Below are 22,014 nucleotides of genomic sequence, written 5' to 3'. Positions count from 1 at the left end.
GGGTTCAGTCCTGGGCCCTCCAGTTTGGTATCTACTTCTCTCAAGTACAGGCCAACACAGAATGCCTTTGGCTAACGAAGTTCACAGATGACTGCAAACTAGGAGCCATAGTTGAGTCCCCAAATGATGTGGACATCCTACAGAAGGACCTCACTGAGACAGTTGCCTGGTGTCAGAGCCATGGCCTCAAGCTCAATGCCAAAAAGTGCATTGTCATCCCCTTTGGTAAAAACTATGTACCCATGAACTACCACATAGGCGGCAGTCTACTTAACGCCGAATGTGTGATAAGAGACCTTAGGACCCAGGTGGACAGTAGTCTCTCCTTTAATCACATCGCCACAGTAGTCAGGAAATCCATCTATGTGGCATACCTCATCACAAAAGGGTTCTCATCCAGGAAAAAAGAGGTCATTGTTCCCCTCTACTCAACACTCATTAGACCCATTGTGGAGTACAAACCCCCTTTTGGAATGTACCTCGCAAGACATCTGCAGCAGCTGGAAAGGCCACAGAAGTACCTCACAAAGAGGATTACTGGCCTCAAACAGATGCCCTACACTGACCGTCTCAAAAATAACTCCAGCTTTACTCCGTAGCATATCACCTACACCAAGGTGATCGCTGCCTAACATATAAAGCTATGCCAAACCCAGAGCTGTTGGACATGCTACACCTAAAGAAATCCCAATCCCTCCGAGCTATACGCTGTAGGGACCTAAACCTTGTCACCACAATAAACAGGACATGCTGGGGGGATGGATTCCTGTCCCAGAGACTTCCCATACTTTGGAACTAGCTACCCATCTGTGTCAAGCAAAGTTCCTCTTTAGAACTCTTCAAGAAAAATCTTGATGAGTGGATGGGAAATTGGAAATACACCCCGGGGATCACTTCTGTGGCTCTGCTCAATAGGGACAGAGGAAAATAATTTTCTTGGGTGGCGTGAACCAGGGAACCTTGTTGGCTAGGCTTACTTAAGCCTTTGGGCCAATAGCCTAGTACCTACCTATTGACCTATGAACCTATTAATTACAAATATAAGAAAGTATACCTTCCTTGGGGAAAGGGGTTGTGGTGCTGTCATGGCCGCAACAGGACAACATTTCATAATATTGTAGGTTTATTGGTAGTTACTTAAGGCATGCAGTGCCGGAGGCCATTAAGGAGCCAAGCTCAAATTCCCAATTGCCCCAAAACACCATTTTTTTTATGTAAATTGCTCAAGGTCACACAGTAGGCAGATGAAGACTGGGGGTTTCAAACCCTGATCTACAGGAAGTAGATCATTAACAGCTCATAGCCTTAATTCTCTATGCTGACTACCAGGTGTACAGCAGGTAACAGTGCAGGCAAGATGGTGGAGTATGAAGCATAGTGAAGTGTGATGAGGTGGTGCGATATGAGTCATAGTGCATTGTGGTGAGAAGGTGGGGTATGAGACATAGTGGATTGTGATGAGGTGGTGGGATGTGAGGCATAATGCAGTGTGATGAGATGGTGGGGTATGAGACATAGTGCAGTGTGATGAGATGGTGGGGTATGAAGCATAGTTCAGTGTGCCTTAGGATTTTGCTGCATTACAACAATTGTGAAGGTGTAAGAAGGCACTGAGTCTCTTATGTCCGTTAGGAAGAGCCCATGTAGCTTTAGTGGTTATTCTTTTCTGAACTGTAAAAAGACATATTGGTCTTTTATGCTTTGCTCAAGTGTAACTTGTGTGTCAGTCCAGTCAATGGTGTGTTCCATGCACTGGTTAACTTCTGAAAAAGTGCAAAAATTGGTATTGCTGGGTTAATTGAAATTGTTAAAATGTTCAGAGGAAAAATCATTGTCTTAACCACTATGGCAGTATTTCCTATTGTACTTGTTCTTGTCCTGTACTTGAAACACTACCAACATGAACAGGGTGAGCTGGGATAGAAAGCACATCCCAAAATGCTGCACTTCAAAAGTAATTAGCAAACTTTCATTTAATTCTGACATGACTTTGATACCACATTGTGAGGAATAACTCTGTACTGCTGGGGCCTTTCGGTTGTGTGGTTGTGATAACAAAGCTCCATAATAGGCCTCGTGCCCCTGCATCAGTAATACTGAACAGGTACAACTTTCCCAGGCCACAATCTCCTCACCTTAGTCTAGAATATAACCCTTCCTACTGCACTTCTGCATTTCCTTCCTGCAGTGCAAAGCTTGCAAGGAGACGGAAAACAGGCCAAGGCTGCATTCTGTTTTGGTTGCTTTCTCTTCTTGATCCCACATCTCTTCAGGCACTTCTGCTATGATTTTATCTATTATTAGTGTTTTAACTACTCCCTTTTACTTTTGAGTCTAGACCTGCTTATGTTTTCTTACTAAGAATTCTGTAGCAGTAAAATATGCTTGTGACAGACAAATTCTGTCTATGGACAAGTGCATCAAGCGAACAGTATTTTCTCATTCTGCTTGTTTTGATGATGAAAGTAAAAAGAGCCTTAAGAAGGTTCCGCGGGCCTGTTTGACATCTAAAGCCTTAATGGTTCCCAAGTCAGGTGCAGCTTCATCCATTTCGCCATCTGTTGCTGCTGCTTCTTTGAGACCTGAGAGCAAGAACAAGAAAGTTACATGAAGGGCTCATCCCGAATTAAGGAAATCGGATTTTGTGCCAAAATCTTTCCACAGAATAAAGGAAAAAACTTCATGTAAAACCAGATAAGAAAATTGCAGTGATGCCTCTGTCTGGGATAAAACTAAAGCATCACCACATACAGTACCTAAGACCATTTCTAAAGAGCCCCTAGATATTGAAGTTTGGAGATATTGAAGTTTTTTTCCCCCTACGTGCCCCCCCAGTGTCTGTCAACCATCCATCTTCACCTACCAACCCTGAGCCCATTTGTTCTCTTAGTACAGAAGGCATCTCCTGCTTAAGGGCAAGATTCAGCAGCAGTAGTGGTGTGGTGGGGTTGTCACATAGGCAGCCATGGAATTGTTGGTTTCCTTGCCTTCATCTCTTTATTCATGTGTCACTGATGTGGGGAGAGTCCTCATCTCGCCTAAGGATCTGGCTTCACCTCCTCCCAGTGCAGGACCATCCATGTTTAAGAAGTAAAGAGTAGAGAGACCACTACTCCTGCTGCAACGGGAGGGGCGGGACCACTTGGAGGGAATACCCCTTGCAGAAGTGAGGCGTCATTCTCCACTAACAGCCTAGCCAGGTGCACATAAATTAGGGCTAAGGAGAAAAAGTGCGAACCACCGGTGTAGCGTAGGTGATGGGGAATGAATGGGCCATTTAGTCAGGAGAGGGGCTGATTTTCAACGGACAGCAAGTGCAAAAAAAAAATTCCAAAGAAAAGTCTGACTCTGGTCATATGCCATCCTAAAAAAATGGAGCATATGTGGAGACACATCAGAGAATTCAGGTGATAAATTTCTAAGAGTAGATGAAAAGAGGGGACTGTTCAACCCCTCAAAATACATTTGAGATTAAAAAAGGGAAATGAACAAATGGAATAATTTCAGTTACTTTTAATTAATTTTAATCTGTGTAGGAGAAACAGGACAGCTTGGATGGCAGTTAGAAACAAGCAAATAATGAGACAATTCAACAGAAGTTTTGACTGACAATCGCAGGATGTAGTAAGAAAAAAAGAAGTTATGTACTCACCATAACGTTCCATCTGAGTAGTTAGACTTCATTTATCAGCAACCTGTGGGTTCCGGATCCGATACGGATCCATGCCGGCAGCTTACCAAGCTAAAGATCCGAGCTCCAAGCTCCTACCCTGCAACCTCCTTACAATCCTCAGATCGAGTTTGCCACCTAACAATGTGACACCCAACAACCTAAGCCAAGAAGAACCTGACCCGAACTCATACGTCAGGTTCGACACATACAGGACATCGAGCCCAAAAGGACAAATAACCAGCAAGGTCAGCAGGAAGGAGGGAAGGTTGCTGACAAATCAAGTCTAACTACTCAGATGGAACTTTATGGTGAGTACATAACTTCTTTATCTGAAGTAGTTAACTTCATTTGATCATCAACCTGTGGGACAGAGTCCCCAGCTACCCGAATCTTGGGAGGCCCTTAAGGATGGATATTCTGGAGCACTGCAGAGCCAAAGGAAGCCCTTCCTCTAGACGCCAAATCTAATTTATAATGAGTAATGAAGGTGTGAGAGGAAGCCCAGGTAGCAGCCGAACAAATATCGTCCAGGGAAACTCTAGACCAGAATGCAGCTGAAGTAGCCATAGAACGGGTAGAGTGAGCATGCACCCCTTCTGGGGTTGGTAATCCAAGTTCTCTATAAGCTTGCAAAATACAAAGTGAAATCTATTTAGCGATAGTCACTTTTGAAACTGGTTTTCCCAAACATGGTTTAGTAAAGGAAACAAAAAGCTGATCAGATTTACAGAAAGGTTTGGACCTATGCAAATAAAATCGTAACTGCCTATGCACATTAAGTAAATGAAGTTTATATTCCCCTTTATTTTGAAAATTAGGGAAGAATGCAGGCAAATTAATCGACTGATTAATATTTGAATCTGAAGCAACTTTAGGTAGAAAGGACGGGTTAGTCCTGAGGGGATGCTCTATCCTTGTGAAACACTAGGTAAGGCGGTTTCATACACAGGGCTTGAAGTTCCAACACTCTCCTTAGCTGAAGTAATAGCCACCAAGAAGGCCATTTTCCATGATGAGAATTTTAAGTCAACTGATGCATGTTCGAATGGGGGTGCGACCAAAGCCTTAAGGACCAAAGTCAGATTCCACGATGGAGAAGGATTCTTAATAGGAGGCCTCAGAAGAAAAGTACCTTTCAAAAAGGTCTTGCAAATTCTGGCAGCAGCTAGGGAGCCTGAATTTTCCCCAACATGAAAATGGGAAATAGCCGCCAGCTGTACTTTCACTGTGGAAGAGCTAGCCCCTTGTTGGAAAATATGAGACAAAAAGTCTAACACCACTGGAACCGGAGCGGTAAAAGGATCCAGTTTTCTCTCTGAAGCCCAAATGGAAAAATGTTTCCACTTACTACTATAGACTTTCCTGGTAGAGGACTTATGCGCTGCTATCAGGATGGATTTAACTGGGGAAGAAATACCGAGAGTCCTAGCAACTAATGGAACTGGAGTAACCAAACTGTGAGCTTGAGGCTGTTCAGATTTGGGGGAGCAATTCCCGAGGGATGATTAATAAGATCCGGAATGGGATCCAAGATCCAGGGCGGAGCTAGGAGATGAGACTGCAGGCAAGGGAGCCAAACTTGACGAGGCCAGAATGGTGCTATGAGGATAACTCTGCTCCCAAACTGACGAGCTTTCTGTAAAAACTTTATCATGAGAGCAAGCGAGGGATACGCATAAAGAAGACCAGGTGGCCAAGCATGGACAAGATTGTTTCTGGGGGCTGCCCCCATCAGGGGAATTAGAGCGAAAAACTCGCTGTACTTCATGTTGGACAGCGAAGCGAGGAGATCGCAGCAAGGCTGACCCCACTTGAGAAAGATCTGATCCACTACATAAGGGTTCAGAGACCACTCGTAAGGCGAAAAGATAGTCCTGCTCAATTTGTCCGCCAAGATGTTGGAACGACCCAGAATGTGCGTTGCTATCGGAAAACGGTTGGTGTACATCACCCATTCCCATACTCTCATGGCCTCTCAACAAAGTGGATAAGACCTGGTTCCCCCCTGTTTCTTGATGTACCAGCCCACTGACATGTTGTCTGACTGGATAGCAATAGTTCCCAGAGGAAGAGAGGCATGAAGGGCCTGCAGCGCTAACAGGACCGCTCTCCTCTCTAGAACATTTATATGCAGAATGGTCTCACTCTGAGTCCACGTGCCTTGGACAGTCCTGCCCAAGCAGTGCCCCCCCACCCTAAGTGGTCACTGTGGCTTGGGGTGGAGGCGCAACAAAAGGGCGTCCTTGCAATTCCTGGGATTGAAGCCACCACGTGAGAGACTTCTTGCACACACTGCTCATAGGGATCGGAAAGTCTAGAGACTGATGAAGTAGAGACCACTGAACCTGTAACATCCACTGTAAAACTCTCATATGCAGACGAGCAAAAGGAATGAGGTTTATAGCTGCTGCCATGGACCCTAGGGCTTTCAGGACTAACTCCGCTGGTGGTGTAGGGGATTGAAGGAGTGCCAGTATATGCAGAGCCAGGCTGTGAGTGTCTGGAGTCAAAAATATCCTGGCCTGAAGAGTCTATTCTCGCTCCAATGAAATCTAGGATTTGAACAGGTTGGAGGGAAGACTTCTTGCAATTTATCGTGATCCCCAGCCAGGTAGATAACTGAAGGAAGAAATCCTTGGCTAGTACCAGTTGATGCCTGGTGGAAGCAGCGAGAAGCCAGTCGTCCAGGTATGGAAAGACCTGAATGCCCTGGAGCCTCAGGTGGGCCACTACAACTGCCATGACCTTGATAAACACTGAGGGCTGTGGTGAGACCGAAGGGTAGGACCCTGAACTGGTAATGACTGGCTCTTAGCCGAAAGCAGAGGAACCTCCTGGATCGCCTGTCCATCCGAATATGGTAGTACACATCCTTGAGGTCTATCAAGCACATCCAGCCTTCCTCCTGCAAAAAGGTCAAGATGGATTGTAGAGTGACTATCCGGAACTTTTCCTTGGCAATGGACAGGTTCATCGGGGATAGTTCGAGAATTGGTTTTAAGTCCGAAGTCTTTTTTGGCATCAAAAAGAACCTGGAATAAATGCCTGATCCGGACTGGTCTGGGGGCACTGGCTGGATTGCTCTTTTTTTTCTAGCAGCTTTCTTATCTCCAAAGCTACCGCCTCCCTTTGAGCGGGTGGGACATCCGGGAGGCGTCTTGTACAAGGTGGGTTGTTTATGAAGGGAATTGAATAACCTCTGGATATTATTTGAAGCACCCAGCGATCTGATGTGATGGACTCCCATTGGGCTAGGTGCCTCGAGAAATGCCCCCCCCCCATTTGCCTCCAGAGAGGAGTAGTCAGGCAACTCCTTAGGGCTGCAGCACGGGTTGATCGGAAAAAGGTTCCCGTAACCCGAAGTTTTTCGGTCCTCCTCTGCCTCTGGGCCAGCGTCTACCGTGTCTCCCTCCACCTCTGGGGGAGAAGGAGTCCTGAGTGTTCCCGGAACTGCTGAGATATCTGGAACCACAGCTTCTTTTGCCCCTGCTGGTTCCTGGAGAAGAAACTTTGAGGATTAGAGAAGCGGATCCCGACTGCTGACAACGTTTTCCCGTCTTCCTCACTCTGGACAAGCGTATCGCGGACGGTCTTCCTGAACAGGATCGAACTGTCAAAAGGGGCATTAGCAAAGGACGCTTTGAAAGGTAACGAAAAATTGCAACGCCGAAACCAGGCATGCCGCCCCATGGCAATACTGGACCCAGCTACCCTAGCGGCTCCCTCGGTGGCATGAGAGAGTAAACCCATGGACATATTTGACACAGATTTGAGAGTGGCCAAATGCGCCGAGAAAGTCAGTTTATCTTCGGCCGAAATGGACTCCGGGGGGGGGGGGGGACTCGGTGACTCTTTGACAAGGTCGTGCTGCAGTCTGATTACGGGGCCATGTAATTCAGTGCCCTTATAGCAAAGGTAGCTGAAGCAAAAGTCTGCTTTCCAAGACAATCCATTGCCCTGGACTCCTTGTCCGGGGGATGGACCGAGGAATTTTCCTGGGCGAGTTCTTTTTTGGTGGCCGCCGCCACCACCATAACATCAACTGGGGAACCCTTACTCCAAGTGGCTTTGTCTGCAGGAGGATTCAATACCTTATTGAGCTGTTTGGGTATTGGATCCACAGTGTCCGGTTCCTTCCAGGCTTTGGTAGTGATAAAGTCCACCAGAGGGTTGGTCCGGGGGGACACCCAAGAGGTAGATGGGCCTGTATCGAATTCCTCCTGAAATACTGACTCGTCTGAGGTAGGTTTTTGGGTGGACCAACCTCCCCCCTCTGGTGAAGAATTTCCATAATGTCTCCAAAGGAGACGTCTTCGGGGGATGATCTGGGGGAACCTACACCTTCCTCCAAGTCAGTATCTTCCGTGAGGGACTCAGGGGAGTCCATGTGCCTCCTCTTGCACGGGCATTTGTGAGGGACCTCCTCGGGGGGGGGACTCTCTGGGGAGGGCTTGCAAACTGTCTCATATTCCTCAAGGGGAACTGTCTGGGGCTTACCGGATACAGTCTGTCCTTGGGAGGACTGGATGGAAAACAAACTCAGTTGCGAGGGAGCAGGGGCGGACTCCGAGGAAAGAGTGAGGGGTCTAGATCCTCCAGAGAGAACCCTCTCCACAACGTCAAAAGCCGAAGGGGAACTGGCTTCCCTAAAGCTGGTGGTGTGGGTAGCCGTACCCCTCGGATCCGACGAAGGGATCGGAGCCGAGGCTGGCACAGCCGGGCCCAAGGAGACAGTATACCCTGACCACAATGGGGCCGAAGACACACTCATTCCCTCGGATCCAACTCCCAGATCTTTGCTTCGAGAGCTCGGCTCCAACAAGGGATCTGACAGGCTCGAGGGCATAGCCGGCGTCAAGGTAGGAGGTACCATCGGTGCCGTCTCCGGGGCTCCTTGGATCCATAGACTCCGAAACCAGAGGGTGGATCGGAGAAGGAGCTATCGGGGCGAATGTCCGGGCTGAACTCCCTGCTCCTGCTGGGGGGGGGGGGCAGCAACACTCCCATCTACAATTGAGTCTGCAGAAACCTCATCATCATCCAGTCCATATCGGCTTCAGAGATGCTCCTAGTAGACCTCAAGGACACCACCGACACCGGATGGGAGGGCCGATGCAAGGATGACCTCGAAGCGGGCCGAGCCTCTTCCTCCGGCTCCGGGGAGAAATGTGGAGTATGGAGCCGAGGGGAAGACAGACTTATAGTTTTTTGTGGAGACACTAACAGCTTGGCAGGAGGGGCCAACTGATCTGAGTCGGCCTGCCTCTTGCGACCCTTCTCTCGGTCTCTCTCTCTTTTTCTCTCTCTCACTTTTTCCATATATTTGTCTTTCTTGGCCTCTCTCTCCCTGTGAAGAGGTGAGAGTGTGAGTCCCGGACAGGGGAGGAGGGCCAGAAGGCTGAACAGCCACAGCTGTAGCTGAAGAAGTAGATGGAGGAGCAGAAGTAGCAGGAAATTCTGCTGGTAATTGACCCACAAGAATCAGCTTGGTCCTGCGATCCTGCAGGGACTGGGGGTTAAAGGCCGTACAGATTTTGCAGCCGGTTGATAAATGGGGGACCCCCAAACAGACTACACACAGAGTGTGGCTATCAGCCGGGAATAGCTTATGGCCACACTCTGTGCACTTAGAGAAAGTCGGTTTCTGACTTTGACATACCTGCTTAGACAGCTAAGACAGGGGCAGACACACACACACACACACACACACACACACACACACACACACACACACACACACACACACACACACACACACACACACTCACTCACTAAGGGCGGGAAGGTGGGCCTACACAACTGGAGTTAAGCAACTCTCTAAACTACAAAAAAGTCAAAAACTATGCACCCAAAAACACCCAATATAGAATAAGGGGAAGAATAAGTAGTTATTCACTCAAAAAGGGCACACACACACACCGAAAAAATAAGTTTAGACCTAACTAACCTCTTGGAGCTCAGAAATCTCTTGCTGGCGAAACCGCGGCAAAGATCTGGGGATTGGAAGGAGGTTGCAGGTAGTATGGGTAAGGAGGAGGAGCTTGGATCGTTTACTTGGTAAGCTGCCGGCTCGGATCCGGAACCCACAGGTTGATGATCAAATGAAGTTAAGTACTTCAGATCAAAAGATAACCTGAAAAAAAAACATTCAGGCAGTTTGGAGCCATTTAAATTGTCTGCAGTCTTTCATGTCGGATATGTGGAATGGCAGGAAGGAGCAATGCATTATGAATGGACATCCAGTTTTATAAAGCTGTCTAAGTAGATGATGAAACAACTTAAGAGTAGGAGGAGTTAGGAGCTTGGGAAAATGTTGTCATATAGTGTTAAGGCTTAAGCACTACTGGATCCTTCAGGCAGACTTCGGTGGCACCAAATCATCATATCATAATTAAAATGTTTGTTTATGAAATTTTAAAACAACTTGGAAGAAGTTGACACTGAGTACTGAAATGCACACTTTTTGAAATAGTACAGTTGAAGAAAGTTTGAGTCTGTTTCCCACCTTACCTACAGTTTTAGTAGCCTTTATTTATGACATTCTCTGCCATGATTCGTCTAGTTGGATGCTGAGAGACTTAGCTTCAGTAATGTTAAGGGAAGAAAAAAAAAGTCATAGTCAAATCTGTACGTTAATAATTAATAAGGAATATTCGGATTGACCGTGATAATGAAAACACCACTCCAGATGAATCCCTCCTTTAAAGAGAGACAAGTCTCTTCTTGAGGCCTTCAACATACTGATCTGTATGCAGCTAGTCTTTCTTCTTCCCAAAAGAAAGTAAACTATGGATGTTCATCGTGTTACCCTGCTGCAGTCATCACACTTGGATTATCCTGTCGTCAGGCGGTCCCGCAGTCGGCCTGAATTCCAAAGTCTTGGTCCGGCATCGGTTGTTGTTGCTTCTTCCCTGACGTCAGTGCGCCAGGGGTATATAGGATGCATCTGACACCATTTTCTTCAGTCTTTCTTGCCGCGCGGTGCCTGAAGCACAGCAATAGTGTAGTGGTTAGAGCATCTGACTAATGAACAGGCATGCCCGGTTCAAGTCCCACTGCAGCACATATTTTCTAAGTTGCCTAGGGTACACAGTAAACGAAAAGAAATCAAAACTAGTACCCTCACAAAATATGACATTCCTGGGTGCCAGCTTGAATACAACGGCCCAGAGGGCTTATCTGACGCCAGACAAACAACTACAACTGACTCAATACTTCAAAACAATGGCAACAAAGACCCAACTCCCTGCAAGAAAAATTCTGCAGGCCTTGGGCTTCATGGCATCTTGCATACTACTAATACCATTTGCAAAGCTGCATATGAGGAAATTACAGTGGTACCTAAAAAGCGTATGGACTCAACACAGCCACAGCTTGGACACAATAATATCTCTCATTCCCTGCCTTCAACAAGAGTTTCTATGGTGGCCACAGGCATGTCACCTCAATAAGGGTCAGCCTTTCACCTTGCCCCCAGCCAGGCAAACTATGACAACAGATGCATCGGACTATGCCTGGGGGGCACACATGGCAGGACGGTGTGTTCAAGGCATATGGACTGCAGATCAAAGGAATATGCACATCAAGCAAAAAGAAATGCTAGCTGTACAGAATGCCCTGACAGCCTTCAAGGACCTCTTACATCCAGGACAGCTTACAATAAGGACGGACAGCACCACAGTAATGTGGTACATGAACAAACAAGAGGGTACACACTCCTACCCTCTATGCAGGCAAGCAATGACCTTGTGGAACACAGCACTGGCTTACCAAGTTCAGCTACAAGCTCAATTCCTGCCAGGAAAAAAGAACACATTGACAGACGACCTAAGCAGAAGCATCATGGATCCCCACGAGTGGAAATTGGATCCACAAGTATTTGCAATGATAACTCAAAAATGGGGGCACCCAGACATAGACATGTTTGCCAGCCCCCACAACTATCAGCTAACAAAATTTTGTACAAGGACGTTTCACCATCAAGCTTGGAAAGTGGACGCACTCTCATTCAGTTGGAAAAACCTGACAGTATATGCCTTCCCTCCATTGCCCCTTCTCACAAAGGTGCTGCTGAAAGTCAGGATGGAGAGACCCAAAATGATACTCATAGCCCCAGACTGGCCACGCCAGCACTGGTACCCACTACTAAGGAATATGGCCCAGGGCCCACCTTGGATTTTACCACAAGTTACTCATTTCCTCACACAGCAAGACAGTCAGATTCTCCACAGCCAGCTCAAAACCTTAAATTTGGCTGCATGGCAAATCACCTAAGCAACCAGCCAGCTCCTCTTCCTCAAGCTGTTATGGATGTTATTCTGGAAGCCAGGAGGCCCCAGCACCAGGAAGGTCTACTCAGACAAATGGAAAAGGTTTTGCGCCTGGAACCAGGCTAAAGGCCAAAATACCCTTCAGCCACACATACCTCAGATTCTACAGTACTTAACTGAGATGTTACACAAAGGACTTTCTTTTTCATCTATTAAAATCCACGTCTCAGCTATTTCAGCCCACTACAACATGGATCCTCCCTTATTTTCACATCTGCTTCTAAGGCAGTTTCTCAGAGGGGCCAAAAACAAGTGGCCTCCTAGGAGAGCACCTACACCAACCTGGGACCTCAATTTTGTTCTGGAAAAACTTACGCTACCACCTTTTGAACCAGCTTTCTCAGATGACTTAAAGTTTATATCATGGAAGACTGCCCTGCTGCTAGCAATAACTTCAGCCAGAAGAGTCTCAGAGCTCTAATGGCAGTAGAGCCTTTCCTCATTTTTCATCAAGACAGAGTTTCTCTACGAACTAACCCCTCCTTTATGCCTAAGGTGGTATCCAGTGTGGCCCTAAATCAAACCATCCATTTACCCACCTTCTTTCCAAATCCACAGAACAAAGGAGAAAGACTCCTGCACTCCTTGGACATTCACAGGCAACTACGTTACTACTTGGATAGAACTAAGGTTTTCAGAAAATCTGACCAGCTCTTTGTATCCTTTGCTGCAGCTTCACAAGGGAAGGCTATATCAAAACAGACCATTTCCAAATGGATAGGACATTGCATTCATTTTTGCTACACCCACCATGGAAAACCAGTTCCTGCTAGCATAAGGCCCCACTCTACCAGGGCAGCAGCTACATCTACAGCCTTCCTCAGGGGGGTGCCAACCAAGGATATTTTGGAAGCTGCAACTTAGAGTTCAGTACACACCTTCACCAAACACTATCACTTACCACTTTACTCTAAGACTAGAGCTGGCTTCGCCACTGCAGTTATGCAGGGCCTTCTAGCCTTCTCTAACCCTGTTTGACTCCACCTCCCATCCTTAGCTTTGGGATTCTACCCAAGTGTGATGACTGCAGCAGGATAACACGATGAAGATAGTACAGTTTTGTACCTACCATAAATGTAGATGTTTGAGTGTATACCCTGCTGCAGTCCAGGCTACCCTCCCTCCAACCCCTCTGACCTAACTAACTAAAACTTTTCAATGCCTCTAAATCTGTACTACCTTTGTGGTGTATTTGCTTATAGCTGGAGAGATGTTTTGTTTGTGCTAAACTTTTATGATTGGTACTATTTACTGACCACCATTTTAGGGGGGCACCTGACATCTGGGGCAAGAAAAACTGAAGAAAATGGTGTCGGATGCATCCTATATACCCCTGGCGTACTGACATCAGGGAAGAAGCGACAGCAACCGACGCCGGACTAAGACTTTGGAATTCAGGCCGACTGCGGGACTGCCTGACGACAGGATAACCCAAGTGTGATGACTGCAGCAGGGTATACACTCGAACATCTACATTTATGGTAGGTACAAAACTGTACTTTTGGAGAAGGTTGATAAAAACTATGCATCATCGTTCTTCCATGAAACTCACCATTTGTGTGGCTGGAAGCATCTGTATTTTACTCTATCTGCTCCTACAAAGATGAATGCCTTCTGCTTATTCAGCTGTATTGAAGTGAGAGTCTGATACATCACCATTAGGCTAGATTTTCGGTTCAGCATATCTCCCACAGCATGTTTCTTGTCCTCTAGATAAGAACTCCAAAGCTTTGGATAAAGTGGGCAAGAGGGTGTTCTCTGCCTGTTTGGGCTTTAGTTCCATAAATTATCTGTGTGTGTCTTACCTGTCCAGGTTTCACTACTGCCATCTTTTCCAGACCCTGTGCACCAAAGTACAACAACTTGGCTCTGGTCAAGGAGTCTTTGAAAAAGACCCTTATGATGGCTTCTTTGTGGAGTTTATGTTACCTACTGTAATTTTGAATGTGTTAGTTATGTAGCCAGAGTAGCAGGCTCATTACTGTCTCTGCACCTAATGGAGTTCTTCAGGCAGTGCTTTAAGGATTAGCTTAAACAAGCCATTCAAGTCTTATGACCGTTTTTAGTTAGGCTTCTTGGGATATGGTTGAAGAGCTCAGAAGCGAGTATTTACATCAGTGGACAGTTACTGCTATCTCTACAGCTTTCTCCTTTTCTTCTAGGCCAGACCAGTTCCCAGGAAGAAATGCTTTATAGGTTGAAGAGAGCATGTGAGCATCGGGAAGCTTTAGCTTTTTCTTCCAAGTACATGCAAAACGTTTCCCAGGAAGCAGAGTACACAGAGGCCAGCACAGCTGTTAGCAGTTATGACTACCCTACAGAACTGCCCATAGTAGGCCTGTTCTCTGAGGCTACATCAGCTTGGAGAACCATAACTTATAACCTGATATCCAGTGACTACAGCTTTTAGCTCCTCCTTGGAAAGATCTGTTTGGTGATGGGCAAAATTTATGCTGAGCAACTGGAACAGGCTCAGACTGTACTCCTCAGGGTAGTTGCAGCGACATCTCCTCCAGGGTTTTTGTATGCCTGCTTCTTGCTTGTTCTGAAGAGAATATTATGTTTCCATCCCATTTTGGACCTCACCAACTTAAATGATTCCAAAGTTATCTGTGTCAAGTTGATGCATTTATTTTCCATATGTGGACATTATGACAAATCAATCAGCTTGTTTTTTTCGGCCCCTCATTCTTTTCATTGTAAGGGGCTCGCTCTGTTGTCTTGCAAACACTTCATTGCATTGTTTAGCTTGTAGACGTCTCAACAAGCAAACAAAAAAAGTAGTGGCTTAAAAAATATTAGGCTGCACATGCAGCTTAAGGCATGTGAGGAATACTGCAGAAGTGAAACAGTTTCTAGGATGCTTTTATTTAATTTATTTATTTATTTATTTTGCCATTTGTTAACCGGGTTAGTCCAGCTGAGCCATGTGGCCCATTTTCAGTGGAGACCTGAAGAGAAAAACTCCAAGGATACAGAAATTCACATAAGTATTACAATACTGGAAAATATAAGAAGTTAACAATACCATGTAGAGAAAAATGAGGTTGAAAGAAATAAAGCAAGAACAGATACGCGACCATTGAAGAAAAATGTGGCCGCAAGCAGAAATCCATGAGTAAGTAATGCTAACTAGAGTTGACAACATATGCAAGGAACATCAGCGGGTGCTGGTGTGAAGCGGCCAAAAACCAAAACTGAAACGGTATGCACCAACAGGATAGTATGGTGAAAGGAAACCTTTCACTAAATCACTCTTCAAATGACAAAACTTCCAAACTTCCAAATAGAAATCACCACTTAACTCTAGCAATGTGGAGCAGTAGTTAATTAAATATTTCTGGCGCTTTCGCCATGCGGCTTCTTCAGACTGTTTTACAACAATAAAAACTCAAACAGTTATCTTTATAACATATTCCCTCATCCCATTGGTTAAAAACGTCATTACACATAAACACTAAACAACAACACAACAGCATCTCGTGATCAGACAGATTGCGTCATGCATGCAACCCGCAGATTATCTACAAAAAGGTATTCACAGATACCAAATGAACACCACTCCATATATAAAAAATCAGTACAAACGGGGAAACCAGTGCGATAAATACTGAATAAAAACATTTCTAGAGTGTGCTACATGGTCCTTCTCAAGGTAGAACAACATGCAAACATTGTGATGGAAACACTCAATATAGTAACATAAAAATATTTTCACATTTAACTAGCCTACGCTTAGAACGCTAATCATGTGTATAAAAAGTAAGCCTATACTTACTACTCTAAAATCAAATGCACTATTTCTATAGAAAAACGCTATGTTAATGCCTGCAACGTCTGTACACACTAGTATTCAGAGTATATAGAGCGTGTGAGCTGTATTTGTTTCCATGGAAACACATATACATCTTTTACATTCGGCTCCAGGATTAGTCCGTCCTATTTTAGGTTTTTCTATAGAAATAGTGCATTTGAATGTTCAATATCTACATCTATAATACCTTTCGTAAATCAACTGTCTGCATCCTGTGTGTGATTTTTTTAGCAGGAAGAATCAAATTTTAAATTATAATTTTAAAGTTAGTTAACTTCAATATAGTTGTGTATATATACATTTTTTCTCTATCTGAGGTGGAATCATCCACTACAGAGCCCGTATTTCAAATGCCTGACTCCTGATTGTCGTCCCCTTTAAGTCCACGATGACGACATTCCCAGGAGCGACGTGGTTCAGTGTTTTGATAGTGTAGCTGTTTGCAAGTAGAAGAAGCAGCATTGTTTGTTGCATTTTTAATGATTTGATGATTTTAGAGTAGTAAGTATAGGCTTACTTTTTATACACATGATTACGTAGGGCTAGCGTAAGCCGCAGGCTAGTTAAATGTGAAAATATTTTTATGTTGCTATATTGAGTGTTTCCATCACAATGTTTGCATGCTGTTCTACCTTGAGAAGGACCATGTAGCACACTCTAGAAATGTTTTTATTCAGTATTTATCGCACTTGTTTCCCGGTTGAAAGATGAGTGTGTTCATTGTTCATCTATTGTACCTTTTGTATAACTGTAGTATGCTTCGTATGCTTGCATTGCATTCTGTACGTAGATCAATCCGTTGTGTGTTGGTGTGTTTTGGTGTGTAATGACGTTTAACCAATGGGATGAGGGAATATGTTATAAAGATAACTGGTTTGAGTTTTTTTTGTTGTAAAAGTTGTAAACAAGAAGAAGTCAAGATGGCGGGTAAAAGCGCCACTGTGATTAAATTTACTACTGCTCCATGAGTTAGTGGAAAGATTTCTATTTTGAAGCCTCCAAAAGTTTTGTAGTTTTGAGAGTGATTTAGTGGTGCTCCTCACCATACCATCCTGCCTGCTGGCCACCGCTTCAGTTTTGGTTTTTGGTCAGCACCACACCAGCACCATGTTGGATTACTTTTTTTACTTTGGTGTGAGTTCCATCCTCCCAAAGTTTATATTTGACTTAGTTTACATATGCAAGGAACATGTTCAAAACCATAACAATAAAATGTACAGTGAGGAAGCAGCAATTATCTGAGCATATCATTTACATGGAAGCATAATTCTAATATTAGACTTTTGACAGATTTGAAACTGCAAGTTCTGAGAAATAGAAATGAGGGAGAAATAATTGAAACCGCAAGTTCTGAGAAATAGAAATGAGGGAGAAGTAAGCTGAAGTGATAGGAATTCATAGAAGATTGTGGCAAGGGCAGGATCTTGAGTTCAGGAAGTAATTTTTGCTTCAGTTTTGAAGCAGATGGTACTACTAATGTTACAAATGTTAGTGGGTAGCCTAGTCCAAGCGTGGGGCACTGAATTTCTCTAAAGGAGTTTGCCAATTTTTTTGTTTGGTTTATAAATGTCAAGAAGGTTCTGCTCAGAGCTAGAAAGTGAGAGAGCTGGGATATAAGGGGATATTATGGAAGAAAGAGAGGGACACGCCATAGATTTATTTAGTAGGGATTGTGTGAGCTGCAGCTGGGGGAATTCAAGCCATTGAGGCAAGGCAATGATATGATTTGTATGGTTGGTTACTGGCAAATCTGGCTATGTTGTTATAGGTTTGTTCAAGTTTGGTTAGTAGGGACGATTGGAGATGGGTAAGGACAGGAGAGGCATAGAGAAGGCAAGGAAGGAAGAAGGCTAGAGCTAGGGCAGCTTTGGAATTTGGAGCTAAGAATTTATTTCTGTAGAGAAGACCCAATTTTTTTTCTCGATACAGTGTTGTATATGGATGTCGAATTTTAGCTGGTCATCCATTATAATATTAAGTAGTTTGATGTGAGGATCTGCTTTGATAGGGTGGTATTGAGAGAAGAAATGGTAAAGGTGGATTTATGGTGGGTTGATGGGGAATATATTCACTAAACACAGTAAGTTGCATTGATTTATTGTCTGAATATTAAGTAGACTGTAGAAGTAAGTGTCCCTCAAGGATCCACACAACCTGGTTTTTAATTTGTGCTTGGCCTTCAATAAAGCCTTTTTGGTTTTGTTTGTAAATTATTATTATTATTATTATTATTATTTGCATTTGTTAACCGGGTTGGTCCAGCTGGGTAAGAATTACCCTTTTTCAGTGGAGACCCGAAGGGAAAAGCCCCAAACAGACATACAAATACATACGAATAGAGACAAATTAACAATATTACAGAGGAAAACAATATTATGGGTACAATGGATAAGAAAAACAAACAATGAAAGTTTGAGAATATGAGTAAGGTAGGCCAGAGGCATGCATGCAAAAGATTTATGAAAAGGTGTTCTGAGCAAGATCTCTGAATTAAGTTAAAGTAGGCAAAGAAATGATGATTTAGGTGTGGAGTTAGTAGTGTGGGAGTTTTAGTTGGGAGTATGTGAAGGACATTCCCATTTGGAGGAGAGATGGGAGAGAAGCATGGATTTGAAATTGTTGTGGTTAGGTATATTACGTAGTGGTGTGGGGAGATTGTTCCATAGTTTGGCTATAGTGTGGGATAGTAGTAGTTTACCAGTTGGGTGGATGGGTTTGTGTACATGCAGGAGGTTTTGGCCTGTGGATCTCAGATGCGGGTAGGTGTGTAGGGTGTTAGAGATTTAGCAAGAGAGGGGCATTCTGCTGGTTTAAAGATGAGTTTGTGGGCTGTTGTAAGTTGTAGGTACTTTAGGTGGTTGTGGAGTTCTAGCCAGTTTAGGATGTGTAGGGAGTGACAGTGATGGGAAGAGTTCTTAGAATTGGTTGCAAATTTGCAGATTTTGTTGTAACAGGCCTCAAGTTTAGCACGGAGTCCGAGTTGTAGGTTGGAGAATAGGGGAGCACCGTACAAGAGAGAGGGGAGAAGGAAGGTAGATGCAAGGGTATGACGGGAAGATGGAGTAAGGTAGTAGTTGTGTCTGTAGAGGAGGCCGATTTTCTGGTGGGTTTTTTTGATTGCTGAGAGGAATATGTTGATTATTTAAAGTTTAGAACTAAATTCAGCCATTAACTTATTACTGTATATTTGAATAGCATGTCAAAAATCGAGGCTGGATATGTATAAATATGAAATTTAACATACCAAAGTAGTGACTTTACGTTTTGCTACTTTTAATATTTCAAAGCTTTATCAGCTCAAAACATTCTTTAAACATGGAGGTAGGACCAAACAAGTTAAAAGAACATTCTATACAAGTTTTTGGTTTCACCAATACTAGATGTCCTCTCCAGGTCTGACATTAAGAAGTTATGATGATAGAGCATTGTACAAAGAAAAATTATCTGGAAGCTGCTTGCATAAGGCAACTGTCTCATGAGAAAGTATATCTAGATATGTTATCTTTTGATTACCTGTGGCAAAAGGAGGGCCTGATCCTGCATAGGAGTTATAATACTTCATTGCTACATATTTGTCAGGAGCATTGAGTCTCTTATTAAAGACAAATGTAAGAATTTAGTGGCTAGATGTCAGGAGTTCTTTGCTGTGGAATCATTCTCCTTGTACTATCAAAGAAAAACAAAATGACACAAACCACTTTTAAGGTCTGTTTTCACCAGCTCTTGAGATCATATTAAATGTTCTTACTGTATGATATTGGGCCGGTTTGAAATTACTGTTCTGACATGGAAAATTGTATACGTTTGTATGTGAGACAGGCTGTACATTGATTTGTAGGTATACTCAGTCTAGTCTTGTAATCAAACCATAATAGACCTTTCTCATTAATTGCTACACAGTATCATGCTAACTCTAAATTAGTGACATCTAATGGCTGACTAATCTGTGCAGATTGGATGACTGGATCTTTCCACTGTTATTTGTAGCTAGTAGATAACAGGATTTCAGGTAAAGATTTAGAAACTTAAGTTAGGGTTTTAAGTTGTGAGTGTGGTAGGACCTCTGACCACAAAAGGAATTGTAATTAGATTTGGAAGTCTCCAAGATGTGCTGTTTTCATGTCGATGAGTGAGTGATAGTTGAGCATTTCTAAATGCCAGTGTAGACTTTATTGTGTGCCTGCTAAACAGGCTAGGTATTTGCTGGGAAGATAAATTAAGTTTAAAATGCATTATTTTGTTTTTGTCTTCTCAGATCTGTCCAGGAATAGACTTGCTGAAGTTCCAGAAGACATTTGCCAGTTTATTTCCCTTGAATCTTTGAGTCTCTATCATAACTGTGTGCGGAATATCCCACAATCCGTTGTAAATTTGCAAGCACTTACATACTTGAATATAAGGTAAGTATAGCTAGTAATGGAAGAACAAGGATGGGAATGTATTTATTTGCTTGTTTATTTATTTGCTGACCAGGTTTGTGAGCTGGTCTGGAGGATCCATTCACTCTCTCAATGTCTGAGGCCACCTGGCATAGGAGATAAGTGTAGGGAATCACTGGTCATCACCCTGCTCGGAGTTAGGGGTTTTAAAAGTTTGGCTCTTAATCCTTCCTTCCTTTTTGTTGACTGCCAGATAGTGTCAGAGTGCTTGATATCCTTGTCTCATTCATCTGAAGGGAGTTAGCATAATGGTTAAAATGTTTATTTCACAGACACAAGGTACAGGATTTGATTTTTACCTCGGGAAGCATTGCTTAACGTAAGAAGACTTTGAAATAAAAATTGTCAATTTTAAGTGCAACCTAGACCAGTGGATGAGAGAGAGGAAATTTACACTAGGCCTGGCACCCATGTTCTTTATGGACCGAGGAAGCTTGTAAACTCCTGCCCCTCAAGGTCCTGTTTGGATACAGAACATCATTATTCTTTTGGGAAAACTTGTCTAGGCTTAGAAAGACCTCTCCGGTCATTAGCCTGTTAACGGTCTGTGAATCTATGAATTTGCATGTACATTCTTCCATACACCTGCATTGCAGAGCCAAAGACTGATACTGTCTCTGACATGCTCTTGATATCAAGCCTCACTTTCTTCCGTGAAGCATATACCTGTCATCTAATGTGCAGGTAGTTGTGTACCAGTCTCCCTCTACCCAGTTTGTGTGCATCAGTGTACGCCACTTACCTCTTCCTCTCCCATGCCCGTTCGTCAACACCTGGCCACCAGTAGTCAAAATCAGGTAATGTGGGCTGTTAAGGTTTGGTCAGTTTGGAGAAATCATTGTAGAATATTTTTGCTGCAGTCTCATGCAGTACAGAAGTGAGTAAACTTTTATCAGCAAGACATTTATTTAGAAAAGCAAACTTAAAGCTGGAAGGAAACTCCAAATAGCTGGATGTTCAAGTTTTGAAATTCATTCTCTGTGGTAGCTACAGCGACTAAATGTTTAATGGTCTGTTTCAGATTTGCATGGTTTCCCTGAGTAGTGCTGTTCAGGTTTGGAGAGTTTATTAGCTGGTGGAGGGCAGAAGTTCAGATTTAGTAGTTTGCAGTTCAAAGTGTTGAGCAGAAGTGTGATCCTTTCTGTTCTTCTACGTGCGCATACTACATTTTGTCAGTAGAAGACAGTGTTATAAGGCTGATAAACCTGCAGATTTTGGTCAGGGCAGGCTGCTTTGCTTTGGTATTTTTTGGGCAGTATAGATCTTGTAGAGGGTGGACAGACTCTGGTTATTATATTGGGACAACCTTAACAGTTGCAGAACAGGTAGCAGCACTTAATTATCTGGTAAGAGTGACAGTTTTTATCTGGAGACAGCTTTTTTAACAGTGATGTCAACATACAGCTGGTGGGAAAGCGATGTGGGACCAGCAGGACACCTAAATATTTAATTGAGTACACAGTAGTAGTTAGAGGTACTAGACAGATGGATTTTTCTTAAGCAGTACACGAGGCCAGTTTGTATATAGCATCGGGGGGGGGGGAGGTTGACTTGATCATTAATGTTTAACTCACAGGGACAAGATACAGGGTTTGATTCTCACCTTTAGGGAAGCATGGCTAGGTTTAAAAAGGTACCCTAGGAACCTAGGAGATATTTTTAGAAGAGTTGACTTCAAAGTTGTTATCCTGGAACCAAAAGAACAGATCTTTTTGATATTTGAATTCATTGTTTATTTGCCACTTTTCTAAAACAAAG

The 22,014-nt window shown here is 43.8% G+C and overlaps 1 protein-coding gene across 2 annotated transcripts in view; it reads left to right on the top strand.

Moving 5' to 3' along the window:
- LRCH4 (leucine rich repeats and calponin homology domain containing 4) overlaps nt 1–22,014 on the top strand; it is a 1,419,989-nt gene that overhangs the window by 582,075 nt on the left and 815,900 nt on the right. For both annotated transcript variants that reach the window (XM_044077349.1, XM_044077347.1), the window contains exon 2: nt 20,073–20,217. In XM_044077349.1, coding sequence (XP_043933284.1) covers nt 20,073–20,217 — 145 coding nt within the window. The remainder of the gene's footprint in view (nt 1–20,072; nt 20,218–22,014) is intronic.

This window comes from Protopterus annectens, chromosome 7.part0 (genome assembly GCF_019279795.1).
Source record: "Protopterus annectens isolate FY-2018-M chromosome 7.part0, PAN1.0, whole genome shotgun sequence".
Taxonomy (NCBI): domain Eukaryota; kingdom Metazoa; phylum Chordata; order Ceratodontiformes; family Protopteridae; genus Protopterus; species Protopterus annectens.
This window is presented reverse-complemented; position numbering and strand designations above follow the sequence as displayed.